Source organism: Polyergus mexicanus, unplaced genomic scaffold (genome assembly GCF_030449975.1).
Source record: "Polyergus mexicanus isolate NDT 795.1 unplaced genomic scaffold, iyPolMexi1.0 SCAF_25, whole genome shotgun sequence".
In the NCBI taxonomy this organism is placed as follows: Eukaryota; Metazoa; Arthropoda; class Insecta; order Hymenoptera; family Formicidae; genus Polyergus; species Polyergus mexicanus.
The window spans coordinates 3502221-3522416 of record NW_027223345.1 but is presented as its reverse complement, the minus strand read 5'-3'; the positions used below and the strand labels follow the sequence as shown (position 1 = coordinate 3522416).

At 34.0% G+C, this 20196-nt stretch overlaps 1 protein-coding gene across 2 annotated transcripts in view; it reads left to right on the top strand.

Annotated features, from left to right (window-relative positions):
- The window catches only part of Nca (neurocalcin homolog), a 199552-nt gene that overhangs the window by 167542 nt on the left and 11814 nt on the right, over positions 1-20196 (top strand). For both annotated transcript variants that reach the window (XM_070313632.1, XM_070313633.1), the window contains exons 2-4: positions 18939-19160; positions 19413-19531; positions 19731-19919. In XM_070313632.1, the coding sequence (XP_070169733.1) occupies positions 19091-19160; positions 19413-19531; positions 19731-19919 (378 nt within the window). In that variant the 5' untranslated portion in view covers positions 18939-19090. The remainder of the gene's footprint in view (positions 1-18938; positions 19161-19412; positions 19532-19730; positions 19920-20196) is intronic.

The following is a 20196-nucleotide window of genomic DNA, read 5'->3' as shown; positions in this document are numbered from 1 at the left end:
TTCGAGGGTTCAAACGGTTATGCCCCCTTAAGTACTTTGGGCTAATCAAGAGCATGTAATGATCTAGGAATGTTTAAAATACTGTACGCTACTATTGCGATTTATTCTTTATTGTGTAGTTATTTAGTAATTAATTTACATATAAATACAAACTAGTGTGGGAGAAATATGGAATAAAAAGACAGCAGTCAATGGAGTAAAACAAAATATTATTTGGCATCATCGAGCGAAAGTTGTCTATCGATACTATGATTGACGATTAATATCGATCTAATTAAGATCAAACTTAATGGATGATAGGAAGTTTCGGATATAGTGGTATTGAAATTAATGCTAACAGAATTAATTGCTCTTATTAAAATTAGTTATGGCAATCAATCTTGATTAATAATATTAATTTTAACTGATAGTATTAAATAAAATGAATCGTTTTTATCAAAATTAATCGGTAGTCTCGGAATTAATTAACATTAAAATTAATTGATTTTACTTATAATGTGACTGTGTATTAATTTAAGTGAAATAGCACGTGCTGTAAGAGATAGACCCCCGTCTCCCTATCGTATTAATCAAAGAACAACGATAAGCGGACCACAATGTGTTACTAATACATCGCGTCAACGCAAAGATTTTTCGCGGAAACACGCGAATCGCATCTTTTGCTTATTCTTCGCCGGCGAGATATGTAGATAAGATTTCTCTCATGTAAGACAGATAATAGCAAGTATCGCATTTCCGTGTGTCGCGTCTAAAACGGACTGTGCTGGTCGCAAAAGAAGGTATACCTATTTCGCTCGAATTGTGTATACTCATCTCTATGAAGACGATAGACTAGCGTCTATTAGTGATAGCATTCGACCAATTGTGTGTTTTTATTAGGAAAAAAATCGCTTTCCTTATCCGATCCGCGCGGTTGCGTTCTCTCGTCTCTTCGCTTCCGCTCACAGTACTCATCGTCGAATTTCACCGACTCGATCGATTTCCCTCTCTAGATAAATTATGTAGTTACAAATTAGAGATATATATAGCTTCATAGAATAAGGAACAAGAGATGAACTGTCTTCGCGGAAATCGCGTTGCGAGTGATCTTGTCGGTGTGGGTAGACTTCGTGCAAGAAGAAAGTCAAGTAATTTAACGGACGATGCGTCCACGCTCGTTATTTTTACTTGGTAAAATAATGTGCGAGATTAGTGATTTGACGATTGAAAATCGAGGGCGATCGATTCGCGGAGCGCGCAGATCGGAGAACGCTGTCCACGTTGACGAGATAACTAAATAAAGCACTCGCATATACATATGTATCTATATTAGGCTAGGTACATATCATCTCGGCTCCTTCCATGAGGCTCTTTTTCGCTTCGCGATTTTACTCTCTACGTGCTTCAATCGCAACTATCACGATTAAGTCAATTTTAAATGAAGAAAAGAAGAAGAAGAAGAAGAAGCTATCCTTTAACACGATATTTCTATATATATATATATACGTGTACGCGTAATTATATACATATATATATTAAAACGTATTAATAATATTAATATATATTCTATGTGTGTAGCGAATCTGTACCAGAGTTCGTAAATGCGGTCTTGTTCACTGGCGATGATGGAATCGATCGCGCTTATGATTTTTCGGATTAAGAAATGAGACCTTTATTTCTTGACACATCATTCATTTTTCGTCTATGAATTAGGTTCTAAAATTACAAGCATTGTTTTTATCTTTGAATCTGGAAACGACGTTGAAGATTTCGCATATGAAAAGGAAAATTTGATTGAATAATTTCTCTAACGTGTATCATATACAAATTAAGAAATTGTCAAAATATGGATATGTCCAGACATCTTTAGGGACAAATTGATGACAGAAAATTTGTGAAGTGAAAGAAATGACAATCTATAATATCATTAAAATTCATAAAAAAATAATAATAATAAATCGACGATGCGTTTTGTTTCACGAAACCATCACCAATGCGCAGGACCTAAGATAGACGCATTCGCACCGTCATTGACTTACACAAAGATACACACTCGCGTCCTAATCGCTAATCGCTAAATCAAGACTCGGTTCGTAAAAAAAAAAAAAGGAAAAAAAAATATCCACGCAACTCTTCTCTCTGGAATAGAAAGTGCAGCATTGACAATCGACATAATAAAAGTTCCCTTTTACGAAAGAGTCGACGTATGTATATAAAGGGGAAAATTTTATAAAGCTTAAGAAAACGGTCCTAAAGTGCATTACACATTATTAGGGAGCCACGTCGTCGCCAGTTGGCTCCTTCTTCTTTGACGACGTGCGGATCCTCCTTAAAAAATCGTCACCCCGTACATACACGCGATAAGAACGTATACCCGCATAAATATGCACCTACTGCACGCGATCGTACGCGTATGCGTGTCCGGAACTCAATTTCCGTCGCACAACATTTAATAGAGTTTTCGCACCAGCGAATTGTTCACACAGCAGAAATTGCGAGAGTTAAGATCGAGCACTGATTTAAACCGTCGACTCTCCATACCCTTCTTACTAAGATTTCCCTCTGTGGTTTCCGTAAATTCGCACCCTCGAAAGGACGAAATGCATATATATTATTACGGGTTCAATCACAAAATAATCGCGTGACATCGGGATGTTCTGCTATTATGTGTATAATTGTCATTCTTTACAAATGATTCCGTTGTTCTATTAAACGAATGGTTGCCACTTTTAACGCTTCAATAAAATCGTTATTCAGTTCATCGTTGATAGATATCCCGATTGTCATGAGTTCGCTACGATTGATTCAAATTTCTTACGTCTTGCCGCGAAATGACGAAGATAAAAGTCAATTGCGAATCGACGTGAGAACGAGATAATATTATTATAAAAATACAGCAGAATTACGGCCATTTATACCCGTATTCATAGTCCTTCCTTATTTTAAGGACGGAGGAAGCCTCCATGAAGGATTCCTTGACTCTGCAAGGCCACCTTGTTTCATAGATGAACCTTGAGTCTCCCTTTCAGAAGGAAGGAATATTTTAGGGATTTCTAGTGACCGACTGGAGGCAGCACCGTTTTATGCTGCCTGCAACTAATTTCATATAATACATATGAAAACTTTTTCGTATCTTCACGGGATTTTTCCAATCGCGAATGTATCTTTTCGGAATCCGCCACAGAATCCGATTCTCTGGATTTTCGTCTTCAAATCCATCGTCAGAATCATTTAAAAATTCATTGTTCATTATCCCTTTTTCCTTTATACACTTTCAGCTTGAGAGCGCGACAACAAATAACCACAAAACCACAAATGTAACGAAACTAACTTTTGGAGGTTATATTTGGTTATATTCTGCGTATCGTCTGCTAAAAAGGTCGCATCACTCCTCAAGGAAGCTCGTGACCTTCCTTGAGATAAGGGAGTCAATAAGATTCCTTGTTCGGTCAAGGAAAGTTTATGAAACGTGGAACGAGGAACACGGAATCCTTATTCCTCAAGGACGGACTATGAATACGGGTATTAATCGAGCCATTTTGCGCGCTGTTCTCTTACCAATCTATGCGATTTTATGTTTTTCTACGCCATTTCGTTTAATCGTCACAATCTCTTTGAGATCTTTCCTGATATATATCTTATCGCATATATATCTTATCCTTCTATATTCCGTCGTATTTCGCATATAAATACACCCACGAACTTTAATAATACAGTTCAACGCCAAATTTGCCTTAAGTTCTATCAAGTCAATACTGGTAATACTGTTTTCTTAGCGCTGATTATGAAACAAAATTTAAAAATGGCCGTAAAAATGGCGTATCACGTGAAGTTTTTGGGAAAACCTCGATCAAAGTTGCTAAAATAGGCGTTTTTGATACTTTTGCCTAAATGTTGAGCTTCATTTTGAGCTATTGCTGCTTTCTCGAGCACGTCCCCATCGAAAGATATAACTCACGCAAAGGTATAAAAAACGCCTATTTTAGCAACTTTGACTGAGGTTTTCTCAAAAATGTGTCGTGATATGTCATTTCTATGGCCAAATTCGTAATCAGCTCTAAAAAATCTACCAGAAATGACAATTTAAGAAATTAAGGCTCTTAAGTAATATCACAAATTAAAATAATCACGGGCTAGTAAGAGCCATTCGCGGATGGTAGTGCGTCAGTTTCATAGAAAAATAAGTTTTCTAACGAAACTGATTAATGTACACAGGGCACGAAATTTACATGGTTTTATACCAAGATTTCTAAAATTAATCTCAATTCGAGATTTATAATAACCCCTCTTTTTATCCCCCCGGAGAGACGAAGGCGAGAAAAATATCGGGGCGAAGTCGCTGAATCGGGAATCGAATCCGAGTATGGCTCTTACTAGCCCGCAATTATTTAAATTTGTATTACCAGAGATGATTTGATATAATTTAAAGTAAAAAAAAAGGGTCTGATTTTGTCGATCGCAGTGTAATTTAAGTAACAAATTTTATTAACACGCGAGATATGCGTCGTTTCGTCTCACAATTAACTTTCGCATACTAGAATATATTCTTCAAATGCATTTCTCAAGGATGATCATAAATTTACATTTGTCTTCGTTGATTTATGATCGTCGGAGACGCGCTATGCACTATTTGACAGACGTTACTCGACAGCGATGGAAGTTGTAAAAATTATTCATTATACGTCTTATGCGTCATTAGTCTTGATACTTACTCAGCTATTGTCTATTGCATAATTTTAGCCTTCTTCATCTACCTTAATAAATATTACATCATAAATTTTTTTCAATTCTATATTCAATTTGAAAATAATTTTTTTGTTTGTTTTTATATATTTACGAACGAAAGAGAGAGAAAAAAATATAATAATATGATAACAAATTTCGATGCACTTTCTATGTATTTCGGAAAATTTCGAGTTTCAAACTTCATTAAGAAGGCAAGATTCAATCTCGTTGCTGAATGATGTGATTAGAGAATTTCGATTGGGACAAGATGGGAGGCATTCCGGTGTCGTGAGAGTTAAATGCGATTTCGCATTGGCCGATAAATTTAATCTCCTGAGAAATATCGGCAGCACTGCCAGATCGATACGACGATGCCGATCTGATCTTGTCGAAGGATCAATTTTGGCCGTAAACGGTACGAGTTCTTTTTTGGCAGGGTAGCCGCGTATCTCGATTCACTCGTTTGTAATATCGATGAGTCTGTACTTTTATACTGCAATTTCCGATCTTACTCGACAGAAAGATATCTCGCTTGCCATCCTGATTATTTATTCAAGCCATAACAACCCGCTGACGCTCTAAATCGGTGATTTTAAATCTTTTTAGGGATGCCTATATTTTTTTCCCCTTTTTCTTATCCCCTTATCTCTTAAAAGCTTATCTTAAGTATATTTTTTCTAAAAGAAGTACTTGTTTTTAAATAAATAAATAAATATTAAACTTTTGTGTGTAAAAGAGAAAGCTTACAAGTTTTAATATAATTTTGTGACAAGCAACTCCAAGTTTTGCTTCAAAATTATTAAAATCGTGATTATTAATTTTATAGTTTAATCGTTATTCAATAAAAACTTTTTTATCAATTAAATCTCTAATAGTTACACTGTAGACGAAGCGCAATCGAATTTCGCAAATTTGCATCGATATTAAAAATCAATCCTATCTTGGAAGGAAGATTCTTTAAACGATATATCTTTCTTTCGTGCATGTGTCAAAGCTTTTTGACCACGCAATGAATAAAAGACACGTTCACGTGTAAGGATTATACCTTATAAAAAAAATTTATATATATATATATATATATATGAATCTCTAATATATACTAATTACAAACTCCATTTTCCTGGATATTGATGGATATAGATGGTATTTAAAATAGGGTAGGTGAGATTATTTCACGCTTATCAATTTTTATTACAATGTTTTGATCGATCAAAAATGAATAAAAAATTAAATAATCATAATTCATAGTAAATATGCATTTTTTAACATATGTACATCTATCAGTATCTATCCATAATGTGTATCCACAGTAGTAGTTAATCCTTTCTTCTAAAACTCGCTATCGCAACCGATCAGCTGATCGTCGATCAGAAAAGGGACACTCGAATTTTCATCGTAATAATAGTAGGATAATTACCGTATTATTCTGACGTCGCTCTCTTATCGCATACTGTATTAAATATTTGTCTGATGTAACGTTAGACTGAACGCTAATCCTAAGAGAAAAGGCAGATTTCACGACGTTCGGGACTTTATCCGTGAAGGAGATATCCGTGTTTCGGTGTCATGTTTCTTGCCTCGAGCTTTACACGCTCGCACAGAATTAACTTTTGGTAGGGCTAAGTCAATAGTTAAGGCAAGATTACCGTTGCTGTCTCGTTAACGGAAAGTATTTTGCAAATACATACATACGTCTAGTTTGTGGGTGTGAGTACGATGTAGCTTTATTGTCAAATTTAATCAAACCGCTTTATCTAAAAACGATAATGCTGATAAACATTATTAATAATTAGGCGGCGGAAATTTTATCGTAACGCAATATACAGGGTGTCCCATTTTAAAAGTTTCACCCTCATAACTTTTCAGGATCAACGTTTGAAGGAAAACGATTCGAATAAAAGTTGTAGGGAACAAAGGGGGCTATCTAATAGTGACCTTGGATTTGACATTAAAGGCCATTTTCAAGGTCATTTGAAGGTCAACTTCCGTTTTTTAAATGGAACTCCCTATTTTTCATTACATATTCCTGTAACTTATCTCGAGAGCTTTCCAAGACACTATAATATAGTGTTTTTTCATTAAGTACTTTTTGAGTTATTTTATATTTTAATCTGACATATTTTGATATAAAAAATAAAATATTTCGTAAAATATTCAGTTTTCGATCATCTTAGCGATAATACTTTTATGTACAGAATAATGAGACAAATCCATTAGTGCCCAAAAAAAAAAAAAAAAAAAAAAAAAATGTAAATAATTTTCTGAAAAACAATTATTTTATTGATTTGTCTCATTATTCTGTACATAGAAATATTACGGTAAGATTATCGAAAACTAAATATTTTACGAGATATTTAATTTTTTATATCAAAATGTGTCAGATTAAAATATAAAATAACTCAAAAAGTACTTTATTATAGTGTTTTGGAAAGCTCTCGAGATAAGCTACAAGAATACGTAATGAAAATAGGGGGTTCTATTTAAAAAACGGAAGTTGACCTTCAAATGACCTTGAAAATGACCTTTAATGTCAAATCCAAGATTACTATTAGACAGCCCCCTTTGTTCCCTACAACATTTATCCGAGTCGTTTTCCTTCAAACCTTGATCCTGAAAAGTTATGAGGGTGGAACTTTTAAAATGGGACATTCTGTATATTGTATACATCAGATAGAAATAATTTACATCGTAATCTTTCTCATTTGTAAAATTTTTAAATTTTTGTTATACATTCAACGTATTTTATGGATCATAAGCGACTAATTTTTATTGAAAATATTTAAATTGTCTTTGCGAAAGCAATGACAATTCTGTTTGTATATCTTTAAATTATCCGATGTGTGTGTGAGATTAGTTATAATTTCAACATATACACTGGAATATACTTTATCAAGCTCCCTCTGTCTCACCTCATGCATAATTAATTATTGCGGGATAATCGCATCCGTTTAATAAACGCGGGTTAATTAATGAGACGTTTCCCGCGTATATGCATACATAGTTTAATTATCTATAAACGTATCGTTGTTTCAAGCAGGATTAGCGAGATCTTACTGTTATCGATACGCGCGTACTTAGTTAACCGGATGCACAGACCAGCAATGATGAAAGTAAAGCATTTCAGCTAACAGTCCGTAATTTGTACAAAGCAGCCTCAAATCGATTCTGCACAAGACGCATAATATAGCGTCAGACTCATCCTGTGGGTCATCGCAATACTTTGCATTATCGCACTTTCACGTTACGGATACCATCGTTGAGAGTATTTCCCAAAGCACGAGGAAAGCTCTAATATTACAGGAGAGCAAATTTGACTTTAACTTTCAGACTGCTGCTACTGATAAGGATTATAAGTAGGACGCAACTACATCTTTAAGTACTAAATCTTTGGATATATCTATATTTCTATAAATTTTATTACCATTTTTATTATTATAAACTTCTCGTGTATTTAACACTCTCTGATATTGATCCTCTTTAACAAAAATTACGGTGTGCATTGATGAAATTTTTTAGATATTTAATATTATTTCTCACATTTTACAAAATACTCAAAATACAACTACTTTCGAACGAACAGAGAAATCTCTGATAACGTACTTGCGTTTCGCGTCAATTTCTGTGAATGTTCCATTCCGCTTTATCTTTCCATTTTGTTGGATTATAGACATAATATATATATATCTATCTACTTTGCTAATGGAGTCGATTCTGTGCGAAGAATTATGAGAGGAGAGTAGATCTTCCTCGAGCAAAAATTCGTTCATTTCGCTCGTCGACGAGTCTCAATCTTTTTAGGATCGTATGTCACAGAATTATGATCTTAATTATGGTCATCATGAGGAAACGAGACTGAGACGCGAATCCACGCGATCGATGCTCTTCGAGATACATATATATATATATATATATACAGGGTTGGGAAGTAACGCGTTACTTGTAACGCCGTTAGCGTTACAGTTACTTTTTTTCGGTAACTGTAACGGTAATGGCGTTACAAATTTTATTTGTAACGGAAAAAGTAACTTCGTTACATTTTTCGGTAACGAGTAACGAATTTAACAGTTACTTTTATCGTTACTTTTTTCAAATTTTTTGATTTATTTAAGATATTATTCTTGCTATTGTGCGTGATAAAATTTTTATCTTAACCGTAAAGCCGTAAGCAAATCGACCAATTAGCATTCTTATTATGTTGTAAAAATGCTTGAATGTGATTGATCAACTTATGGCTCTTGCAGACCAGTGCGATGACGCGACGCGCGATATCCAATGAGAGCTTTATCTTTTCGGAAAAGCAGAGCTCTCATTTACTACCAGTTCTAAGTACCTTGCAACGAAAATTAGAAAATCTCAATAAATCTGACCTTATAGATTGCCATTCATTAGTTGAAGCTATTCAGCAAGGTTTAAATAAAAGATAACTTATTAATTTGATTAATACATATGTTATTTAATTTTAAATAAGGATTTAATTGAAAAATATTATTTTATTTTAAACTATTGATTCAAAAGTATTAATTTCAATAAAACAATGTCACTTAATTTACTATATTTGATTTTAGATTTCTTACAATATTTGAAACAAAAGAATTAATAATAGCAGCATGTTTACATCCAAAATTTAAGTTAAACTCGTTAACCGGAGAAAAAAGAAAACGTGCTGAAAATTACTTGGAGGATTTATTGGGAATCCGATCAACTGAAAATTCTTCAAAAGCTGGAAAATCTGACGATCACGATAATTTTTTCATTTTTGAGCAAAAAACGGTGCAAAATGAATCTGAACAAGAAGAATTGCAACGGTTTTTAAAATCAAATAATTGTAATATAGAAATGTTAAACGACTATCCAAAACTTAAAAAACTTTTTATTAAATATAATACAGCTCTACCAAGCAGTGCATCTGTAGAAAGAATGTTTAGCATCGGTGGCTCTGTATTAACACCACAAAGAGGGCATTTAAATGATGATACTATGGAGCAACAAATTTTATTAAAAATTAATAAAGAATTTCGATAAAATTTAATCATTTATTTTGTAATAAACCTTGAATGAAATCTTGCTTACAATTTTTTAAAAGTTTTTCTTATGCAAAATAATTTATTAGTTTGTATTGTAAAAAAGTAACGGAAATTGTAACGACTCGTTACTTTTTAGTAACTGTAACGGTAACGAGTTACTTTTTAAAATTAGTAACGAGTAACGGTAACGAGTTACTTTTTAGAAAAAATAACGGTAACGGTAACGAGTTACTTTTATAAAGTAACTTTCCCAACCCTGTATATATATATCTGATAACTGAAACTATTCGTGGGGAATGTACTGCCGTTAATTACAATTTCCTTGATTCGTAAGCGCTTCGAAAATTCGCGGGTCACTTTCCCGGAACACCTTTTCAATATAGCTCGTTTAGCTCATAGGACACTTAGGACCAGATCACTCGTGTAAGATGGCAAAATATATTTGTAAAAGTCGTTTAGATTATCTAACGAATTCGTAGTCGATGTGGTTAGAACTGCGAAGGAGTTTTTCGCAAAGAGATTTTTCTGATCCGGTTCGCGATTTTAAAAGCGATTTCAGGCAGCAACGAAAAAATCCTGGAAAGAAACACGATTGTTGCTCTTACCGATTAATAATCGAATCGGGGAAATATAATACGAGAAAGTATGTATACTTGATATCTCATAGGCGGGTCCTAGAGAACCAGATCATGTCCCATAAAGTTATCCTTGTCTCGCGCAAAAAGCAAATACGTACAAATCGTTAACGTACGATGGCGAATATCTTGCTTTTGCGCATCGCGAATGACGAGATGCGTTACTTTGCACCGCAAAAAAAAAAGAAAAGAAAAGATTTTATATATACGTAGTATGTCTAAGGAAGTAATTAATAATTAACGGATTCGCATAGATAAAGTTTGTTGTAAATTACATTCTTGGACATTAGATGAAATTTTAAATCGCGATCGATATATACATACATGTCGATCTTAAATATTAAGTAGAATCTTTCATTGTGACACGAAGCTTCTCCTCGGACGATGAGATCTTATTCCATTTTAGGATACTTGTAATTGAGGCGAACAATTATCCGGTTGTCAATAGATGTAACAGATGTCTGAAGATTGACTTAATAACGTGCTGTAGATTCGATCCCGAAAATTCTTATCATCAAAATAATCGATATTCCAATTTTTAGAATGTAAAATATAAATAAAAGTTTTATGCTTAACTTTAACTAATTCATGATACGGTAATGATACAATCATAAAACGAATTTTTATCTATCTCTGTCTATGATAAAAATCTTACTCTACGATTCTAATATTAAGAGACAATCTCTTATAAAAAATTAATCGTTACAATTTTTATTTTATTTTTTTTTTATTTTTTAGCAGAAAGGTCCAGATTAATTCAAATATTTTTTAGATGTGTTTTAAGCGTTTTATGTTGTCTAGTTTTTTTGGAAAGAAATTGCGAAAGATATTTTATATAGAACAAGATATACAAAACTGAAACTACTGGAGACTCTATATCAGGAGATATATTCTATATTTCTGATTTTAATGAAAAACTGAAAATTCTATTTAATAACATCGACTACATTGATCGAAACTATTGACGCACGCGATATTTTCATTTACGACTCGCGCTTTAACGAGTACAACCATCTCTTTGAATCTACATGCAATGTCATCGATTGCCCGATCTGCTATTTTTACATCATATCGAACACGCAAGAATTCTATTGCAAAGCGCTTCGGAAGTTTGTATTCCAATTACATACCACATAGCGATAACATATTTAAACAGCTTAACCAAACAACTTTTCCAATTATACAGATAATGCGTGAATAATCAACACCGATTATGTAACACTCATACAGCACTGAAGCTTGCAACAACATTGCTGCAACATTGTAATATTGCATATTGCAGTTTAATGGTGCAGAAATATTGCAAAGACATTATTTTACAATATAACTTTAGCAATGTTACAGCAACATTCCGAAAATGTTACAAAAAAAGTATTCAATAATCGCTAGTTCATTCGTTTACCACTATGCGGCGCATGTTGCGCTATCTATCCCGCATTTAATTTTTAGTCATGATGATTATATAAAATTTACAAAGAGCGGCTAGTAAGATTAAAAAGATATAATAACTACTTTTGTTAATTTAAGTCGTATGATATGACCCCAATACAGGGGCTCAGACATTGGACTAAGAATTCTTTTAATAGTTTCCATTTTTATATAAAATCAAAAATTTGATAATAATTTTCTAATATGCAAGATACTTCAGATTTTAATAAATAAATTTTGAGATTATATAAAGACAAGAGAGATGTGAAAAAACTCGTGTGCGTAAATTCACCACAATCTTTTTGCATCCGGATATCTGAATATTTCGGATACAAAGAAATTGTGAATTTACACAATTGCAATTATTTCGGGTATTGGCGAATTAATCGCATGGTATGCTTTGGCTACATAACATCTATTTCCGACGCTAAGAATAAATATAAAAGTCGATATTTCTACACTGAGAAAGAAAAGTTGTTAATTTGACTAAATTTGTCCAACTAATTACTATTTCTTTGTATTTCTTTAATTGAAATATTTAACTATTTAAATCAAATATACCTCATGTTAGATTTAATTATTTAATATGTCGTATTTGACTTAAAATATTTCAATTAAAGAAATAGTAATTAGTTGGACGAATTTAGTCAAGTTAACAATTTTTTTTTCTCGGTGTATAACTGGATATGACCACTAACTGGACATAAATCGCACGTAATAGCGAAATTTCTTGTTACACATGAATGGTCTCTATCAATTTTCCCCTTCTAAAATTTCTTGCTTTTCGTGTTTATTAATTATCAATTATTTATTAATTATCATGGCTAATTAATCAAAAACATTCTTATCTATGATAATTATTAATGATATATTCATGTTTTATCAGATGAGAAAGAACAGAGAAATTCAATTGATTTGTAAAAAACATCCCTTCATCAAGTTAACATTAAGATTGGATTATGTTTCGAAATTAATGATTAAAGAATTCGGTATATTTCCTTCCCTATTATTATTTTGAAATTCGTTGTACCACTTAGGGGTGATTACGTCAAGGAATGACGCGTATATGTGAACAATACGACAAACACACGCTCGGAATTTCACGAAAGAGCACGCTAACTTTCTAGTTAACTCGACGTAAACCTTGCTTATCTAAAAATCAGACTTTCTCTCTCTCTCTCTCTCTCTCTCTTTTTCTTGCTCTCGGTTGTATTTACAAACGTCCTTGCGAGATAATTGCAAGCACGATATTTTGCATACGGTCGTCCCACATTTCGAGTAAAATTGCTTTTCCGGATAAGGTCGTTAGCGATCAGGACACAAGACAACGAGCATAAATCTTTACACAAGGTATCAATTTTCTTCCAAGGACATAATCGCGCGAGATAAAAGAATACGCGCGCATTTACTTTATTAGATATGACGGAGGGAGGAAATGTGTGACATATATGTACCATACACGCGTTTCTTACGACGTGCAAACGATGAACATTACGTTATTTTTAATCTGCCGCGCAAAATAATGATATGCATGATAATGATGTTGAAGGTGTTGGCATCGAAGTTGAAAATATGACATTATTTTATATTACATTTTGCGCGATTTTTACCAATAATAGATCTAAAAAATATGACGTGCAAAGACGAAGAATCGATATGAGATAAAAACATATGTTTCAACTGTATATACACAGAAATTTGCATAAATAAATAAATAGTCTATATGGCTCGATTAAAGTTTAATTGCATATTGCAAGACATATTGCGGAAAATATTTCGCGTATACAGGGTGTAACAGAGCGCTCGTATCAGCAGTTTTTTGAGGAAACAACGTATTTTCGTGAAAAATGTTTCATGCAAAAGTTATAGAGCTCCAAGTGGCGCATTATATAATAATATTAGTACGACTTTGAATAGTACCGTCAAGATCATACAAAAATAACTTTGAATTTTTTGAACGGAACCCTCTATTTTTCATTACATATTCTTGTAGCTTACCTCGAGAGCTTTCCAAAACGCTATAATAAAATATTTTGTCATTAAGTACTTTTCGAGTTACTCTATATTTTAATCTGACATATTTTGATGTAAAAAATTAAATATTTCGGTAAGCTACAAGAATATGTAATGAAAATTAGGGGGTTTCTTTAAAAAAAATCAAAGTGATTTTTATATGACCTTGACGGTGTTATTCAAGGTCATACTAATATCATTATATAATGCGCCACTTGGAGCTCTACAACTTTTGCATGAAACATTTTTCAGGAAAATTCGTTATTTCCTCAAAAAACTGCTGATACGGGCGCTCTGTTACACCCTGTATATCTCTTTAATTTTTATTTGTGCAAACCGGCATTCCACAGAACGGAATCTTTTTTTAATTAAAAAGATTTTTATCTGTTGAAACACTCAATTAATAATACAAGTTCTTATTGTGCGTTTACATTTTCGCAATTTCTATTCGAATACTTTCAGAATGATACTTAATTAGAAAGATAAAGCAAGGTATCTAACGAAAATATTAAGAAGGACATTTGTGTAGAAGGACTCTACTTGAACTCTTCGGCACAGCGTTATAATGATACGCTTAAGTTGCAGAAGAGTATTTTCTCTTTTTAAATGACCTTGCAGAAAATGATAATATAATCGATATCTCGGCTCCGAGATTCTATCTGAAATTAAATCTCGGTCGAGTATGGTAGCGTAGATGAAAAAAATTAATTAAAAGAGGAAACCACGATACTCTTATTGTCATTATCTACATCGTTAAAAGTTTTACTCTCGGCCCTAATCTGCCGTTACGCGCATTCGAATATTTGCTTATTCGAGTCGAACTCTGGGACGAGGTTGTCTTTCTCTCATTTTATCGTAACAGGAATATGCGTTGTACGCACGCGGATCGTCGAGGATGGCCAAGTTAACTACATTAGTTTCATTACCAGCGTTGCTGGTGTAATCAGCGCATCCACTGATTGCGCGAAATTGCCGAAGCGTACGGTCTCGATTGCGGCCGCGAAGTTGTAATTAATAACGTACTGTGTACTTCGAGTATATTCGCGGGTATGTCACGGTATTACCGATTAACAGCTGCGTAATGAAGGGGTATATATAGATGTAGATTTTTCGATAGATGTTTCTTTTTTTTAGGCGATTATAACATTACAATATATCAATATAATTCTTCGTTATACATATAACATGATATGACTTTTCTGTACATTGATCCTTTCGGCTTCGCATCCGCTCGACGATATTGTATAAAGCGTGTTTCTCATTTTATTATGCGACTTATAATAGTGTGTATATTTAAACATATATATATATATATATATATATATATATATATATTTATGGTAAATATACCGAAAAGGGGACCCAGCCCCAATAACCTTGACCTTGACATACGTTGTCAAGGTCACTGTCCTGAGTAACAATCAAAAGGTTTTAGCCGTTGCTCATTGTTTATTAAAAAGTTATTAACAATTGAAGATAGTGACCGATTGATGCTTGCAACATAAGACTGCATATATTTCACAGCCCACACACAAGAATCATGGGATAGACATCGCTTCGCGTTGTAAAGTATATACGTGCCTATACAGCACTGCAAGATTGCAACAACATTGCAGCAACATTTTTCTGCAAGATTGCAACATTGCAGAAACATTACGAAATGTTGCTGCAACGTTGTTATGATATTGCAGCAACAGTAAAATGTCCGCCTACAGAAATATTGCAATATAATATTGCAGCAACATAGCAATATAATATATATGCAATAATGCTTTATGTATATTTATCGATGTATATTTATGTATAATATCTTTAACATATGAAAAAAATAATAAGAAATTAAGCATATAAGAATCAGGATTTAGTATGTATATAGATTTTCTGTATTATAATAATAACAAAATTATAAATTGCAAATTTTTCGGTACACATTCGACTTCCTTCAGTGACAAAGAATATCTAAGAGAAATAAGAAAAAACTCAATTTGCAATTTTGTAAATTCACAATCTCTTTGTATCCGAAATATTCAGATATGCAAAAAGATTGTAGTGGATTTACGCATACTAGTTTTTTCACATCTCTCTTGTCTTCATATAATCTCAAAATTTATTTATTAAAATCTGAAGTATCTTTTGCATGTTAAAAAATTATTATCAAATTTTTGATTTTATATAAGAATGGAAACTATTAAAAGAATTCTTAGTCCAATGTCTGAGTCCCCTGTGTTGGGGTTATATCATACAATTTAAGCTAATAAAAATAGTTATTATATCTTTCGTCTTATTAGTCGCTCTTTGTAAACTTTATGTAATCATCGTGACTAAAAATTAAATGCGGAATAGATAGCGCAATATGCGCCGCATAGCGGTAAACGAATGAACTAGCGATTATCGAATACTTTCTTTGGAATATTTTTGGAATGTTGCTGTAACATTACTAAAGTTATATTGTAAAATAATGTCTTTGTAATATTTCTGCAACATTAAACTACAATATGCAATATTGCAATATCGCAGCAATGTTGTTGCAAGCTTTAGTGCTGTATGGGGTGGATGCCGTAGGTTCCGCCCTTTTACAAGAAGACTCCACTTTCGGAAGATATAACCTAACTCGAACCTTTCAGTTTTAAAAGTTGAATTAAGTTAAAATTTTTGGGGGATTTACAAATCTTTTTGTTTGTTAATAACTTTTTAATGAGCAACGTGCGACGGCTAAAATCTTTTGGGAATTACTCATGGCGATGACCTTGACAATATACGTCAAGGTCAAAGTCAGGGGCTGGGGCCCCTTTTCGATATATTTACCATATTTATAAATTTTTTTTAAATAGAATTATTCTTGCTCGAAATTGGGCAAGTTAATCATTTAATGTATACCGAAAGGATTAATAATGTAGATATATTCTGCTGCTATAAATCAGTAAATTGTCATAATTATTGTGACGCGGGGGGATGTTCCTGAGGGAATTGATTCTCCTCGCGATATACACGTACATATGTTCATGAAAGAAAAGAGAAAGATCGGAGAAAAACTGATGCTTCTAATATAGCGTCCATTTTATAAAATTTGACAGATTGATGACCGGACAAGTATGTTAATGCGTGCTGCAACGACATTCTATTTTAATAAGTTTGATGCAACGAGGAGACAAATGACAGATATATGTATATTTGTCAACTATGATACATTTTTGTCACGCGGATTATAACAAGAAAATAGCTTTCAGCGTAGAAGAGTAATTGTAACAAACAGAATTTCATTCAGCGAAATTACATTCAACAAGCTTACAGATGTATCCGTCAAGTTGCAAAGCGGCGGCGAGATAAAATGTCTCATAAAAAGTTCTCCTAATAAGAATGTATAAAATACACGAATCTCTAGAGTCACGCGACGAAGCACACGCTGTCCGATCGCGTATAATTTCCCACGATAGTTCTTGACGATCCGTCATACATACATTACCCAGCTCGGTTTGTCGAGTCTCACGAAATGGATCTGCGACGCTGCCGCGATGCGAAACAGGAGATAACAAAGTGATTACGAACAATTGATGCGCACGATGCTGACGATCGTTCGCGCGTTCACAATCGGTGATCTCGATATTCCCGGTTGCGACGAAAGTGACAGCGCGCATTGTTGTTTGACAGCTGACGCTGTTGTACACGTGTCGAGCGCCGACACACGCGTCAGAACAAACGTCAAACCGCGAGCTTGACGCATGCAAATATTATTCACATGAATATGTATGTCGCCGGAACATTATTTTACGGCGTCGGGTACACAGAGAGAGCGGGCTATTTTTCAGCCGAGACGCAACTCGTTGCCGCTGCTGAAAATACCTCGAGCGACGAGACCGGAGCATCCCTCTCGAGACTCGTCGTCCCGAACAGGACGACGACGACGAGATGAAAGAACGCTGTTGTCCGTTCGCATGTAAACTGTGCGGCCGCACGAGATTGCATCACGATGATGCACCGTCATTCCTCGAGTAAATATTGCTCGCGATGTATATCTCGTGTGTGTGTGTATATGTACATATATATATATATATATATAGACATACACATACATATACATGGATATCTCTGTACGCGAACACACACTTTAAATAAGAGATCTAGTACTTACGTATATATTGCGTACGTATTATTATTATGTGGTAAAATAATTAATTAATTAATTAATTCCGTTTAAGCAATCAAAATAAACTAACTCATATTTTGTATGTGGGTCCTTCGTACGGCGAGGAACCGTGGGAGAAACCCGCATTATCGTCATTACTAATATTATTATTATAATAAAGCACACTACGCTCCAAACGTATTATTCTTACTGCCGTTGCGTTTTTTTACTATTGTTGTTTTCACAAAAGAAAAAGGGGGAGGAATCCTCTCTTTCTTGTTATTAATCTCTGAAAATGTTCTTTTCTGTTGCAGTTGCGTGAATGCGTATGAATGCGTGCGAATGCATCCTGTCATCGTCACTCTCCTTCTCGTAAATCTCCTTAAACTCATAAAACTCATCGCATTCTTCGAAAATTTCCTTTGTTTTTTTTTTTTTTTTTTTTTTTTTTTTTTTTTTTTTTTTTTTGCATATGCCACCGAGAATGATCGACGAAAATTAAACGTTCAGAGAATACCGTCTATCAATGATACATTAAACAATTTTGAGACGAAGCATTAATTGTTCTCATATATATATGACGGTTGTGATATTTAATTTGTGATATTTCGGCACTGATCATAATGATTGAACGATAATAAAGCTCAAAGGGCCTTCGACAGCATGCGCATCTACGATTTACGTGGAATCTTTTTTACTTCGTCTTTAGCCGTTGTTGGTTTTAGTAACCTTTGACATTCAAGTCGTTTATAGAATTTGTCGTGGATTCTTTAGATAGGGTATATTTCTACGTCGCGTTCTCATCCATTTGTTTCGCTCGTTAATTGCCGATTGATCTCGAGTGCGCGGTCCCGATAATAGTTGTTCCTATTCGAAACGATCGCGAGCGAAAAAGAGAAAAGAAACCGATACGACCTATCGAGCATCCATCGTCTTCCGCTACACCTGCAGTCAACTTGATCGAAAAAGACCATTGAAAGTTTATATATCTTACGTCTCTTCTTCTTTCAGGCGTGTCTGGTGGAGAATACCAGCCGCGAAGCGTATTGTGCTTAACGGCACTATTAGAATAGTAGTCTAGTTAGCGCTTAATTATCTTCTAATTGGATCCCGGGATTCGTCGGAAAATCAGGGATTCTGGAAGGGAAGGACTTTAAACAGCCATGGGGAAGCAAAACAGCAAGTTAAAGCCGGAAGTGCTGGAGGACCTCAAACAGAATACTGAATTCTCAGGTGCGCCTCTTTGTACGGCCAATTGACTTAATATTTTCCTTGTTTTATTCAACATTTGTCTTATCTATAGTACGCGCATATAAAATTTAGAATAATAATGAAGTTTTTGTTTCGAGAGAAAGTGATAATAAATAGTAATGAACTCTTATCGTATTGTCAACAAATATTTAGCTCACTAATTTATTCGGAAATGTGTGAGTAATGTTAACGAAACTGGGTATAGATAATATTTTACCGTTTTTCCTTTTCAAGATGCTGAGATTCAGGAGTGGTACAAAGGATTCTTAAAAGACTGTCCCAGCGGCCACCTTAGCGTGGAAGAATTCAAGAAAATATACGGAAATTTCTTTCCTTATGGCGATGCGTCAAAGGTAAATGGAAAAATCTTGCGCGATAAAAATATACCATGTGTATAGACGCCGCATGTGATCGATATAGTTATTTACATATTGCGCGCTATAGCGATCTCGCGAAATTATTCAGGTTTTCTTTTTCTTTAAAATTTATTACGATTTCCTTTCTCTCTCTCTCTCTCTCTCTCTCTCTCTCTCTCTCTCTGTCTCTTCCTAGTTCGCGGAGCATGTATTCAGAACGTTCGACGCGAACGGCGATGGCACGATCGATTTTCGGGAATTTCTCTGCGCCCTCAGCGTAACGTCTCGCGGCAAGTTGGAGCAGAAGTTAAAGTGGGCCTTCAGCATGTATGACCTGGATGGCAACGGTTACATCTCGCGACAAGAGATGCTCGAGATCGTAACGGTACGTGCCAAAGTAAAAGGGGCTGTGAAGAATATATTTTAACAATCTATAATATAATATAATTTTACTTCTCACGAGCTCGATACATGTATAAATCAACTACATCGTTGCTTCTGCTTTATTAAAAAATTTTACGATTTACGATATTGTCTCCAAATTTCTATGTTTGTCACACAATCTTCAATATATAATTAACAAAAAAATAATATAAAAATGATATGTTCCTGAGTTAAAACTTGGTCAAACCTGAAATTTGCATTTAGGATCTCAAAACCAA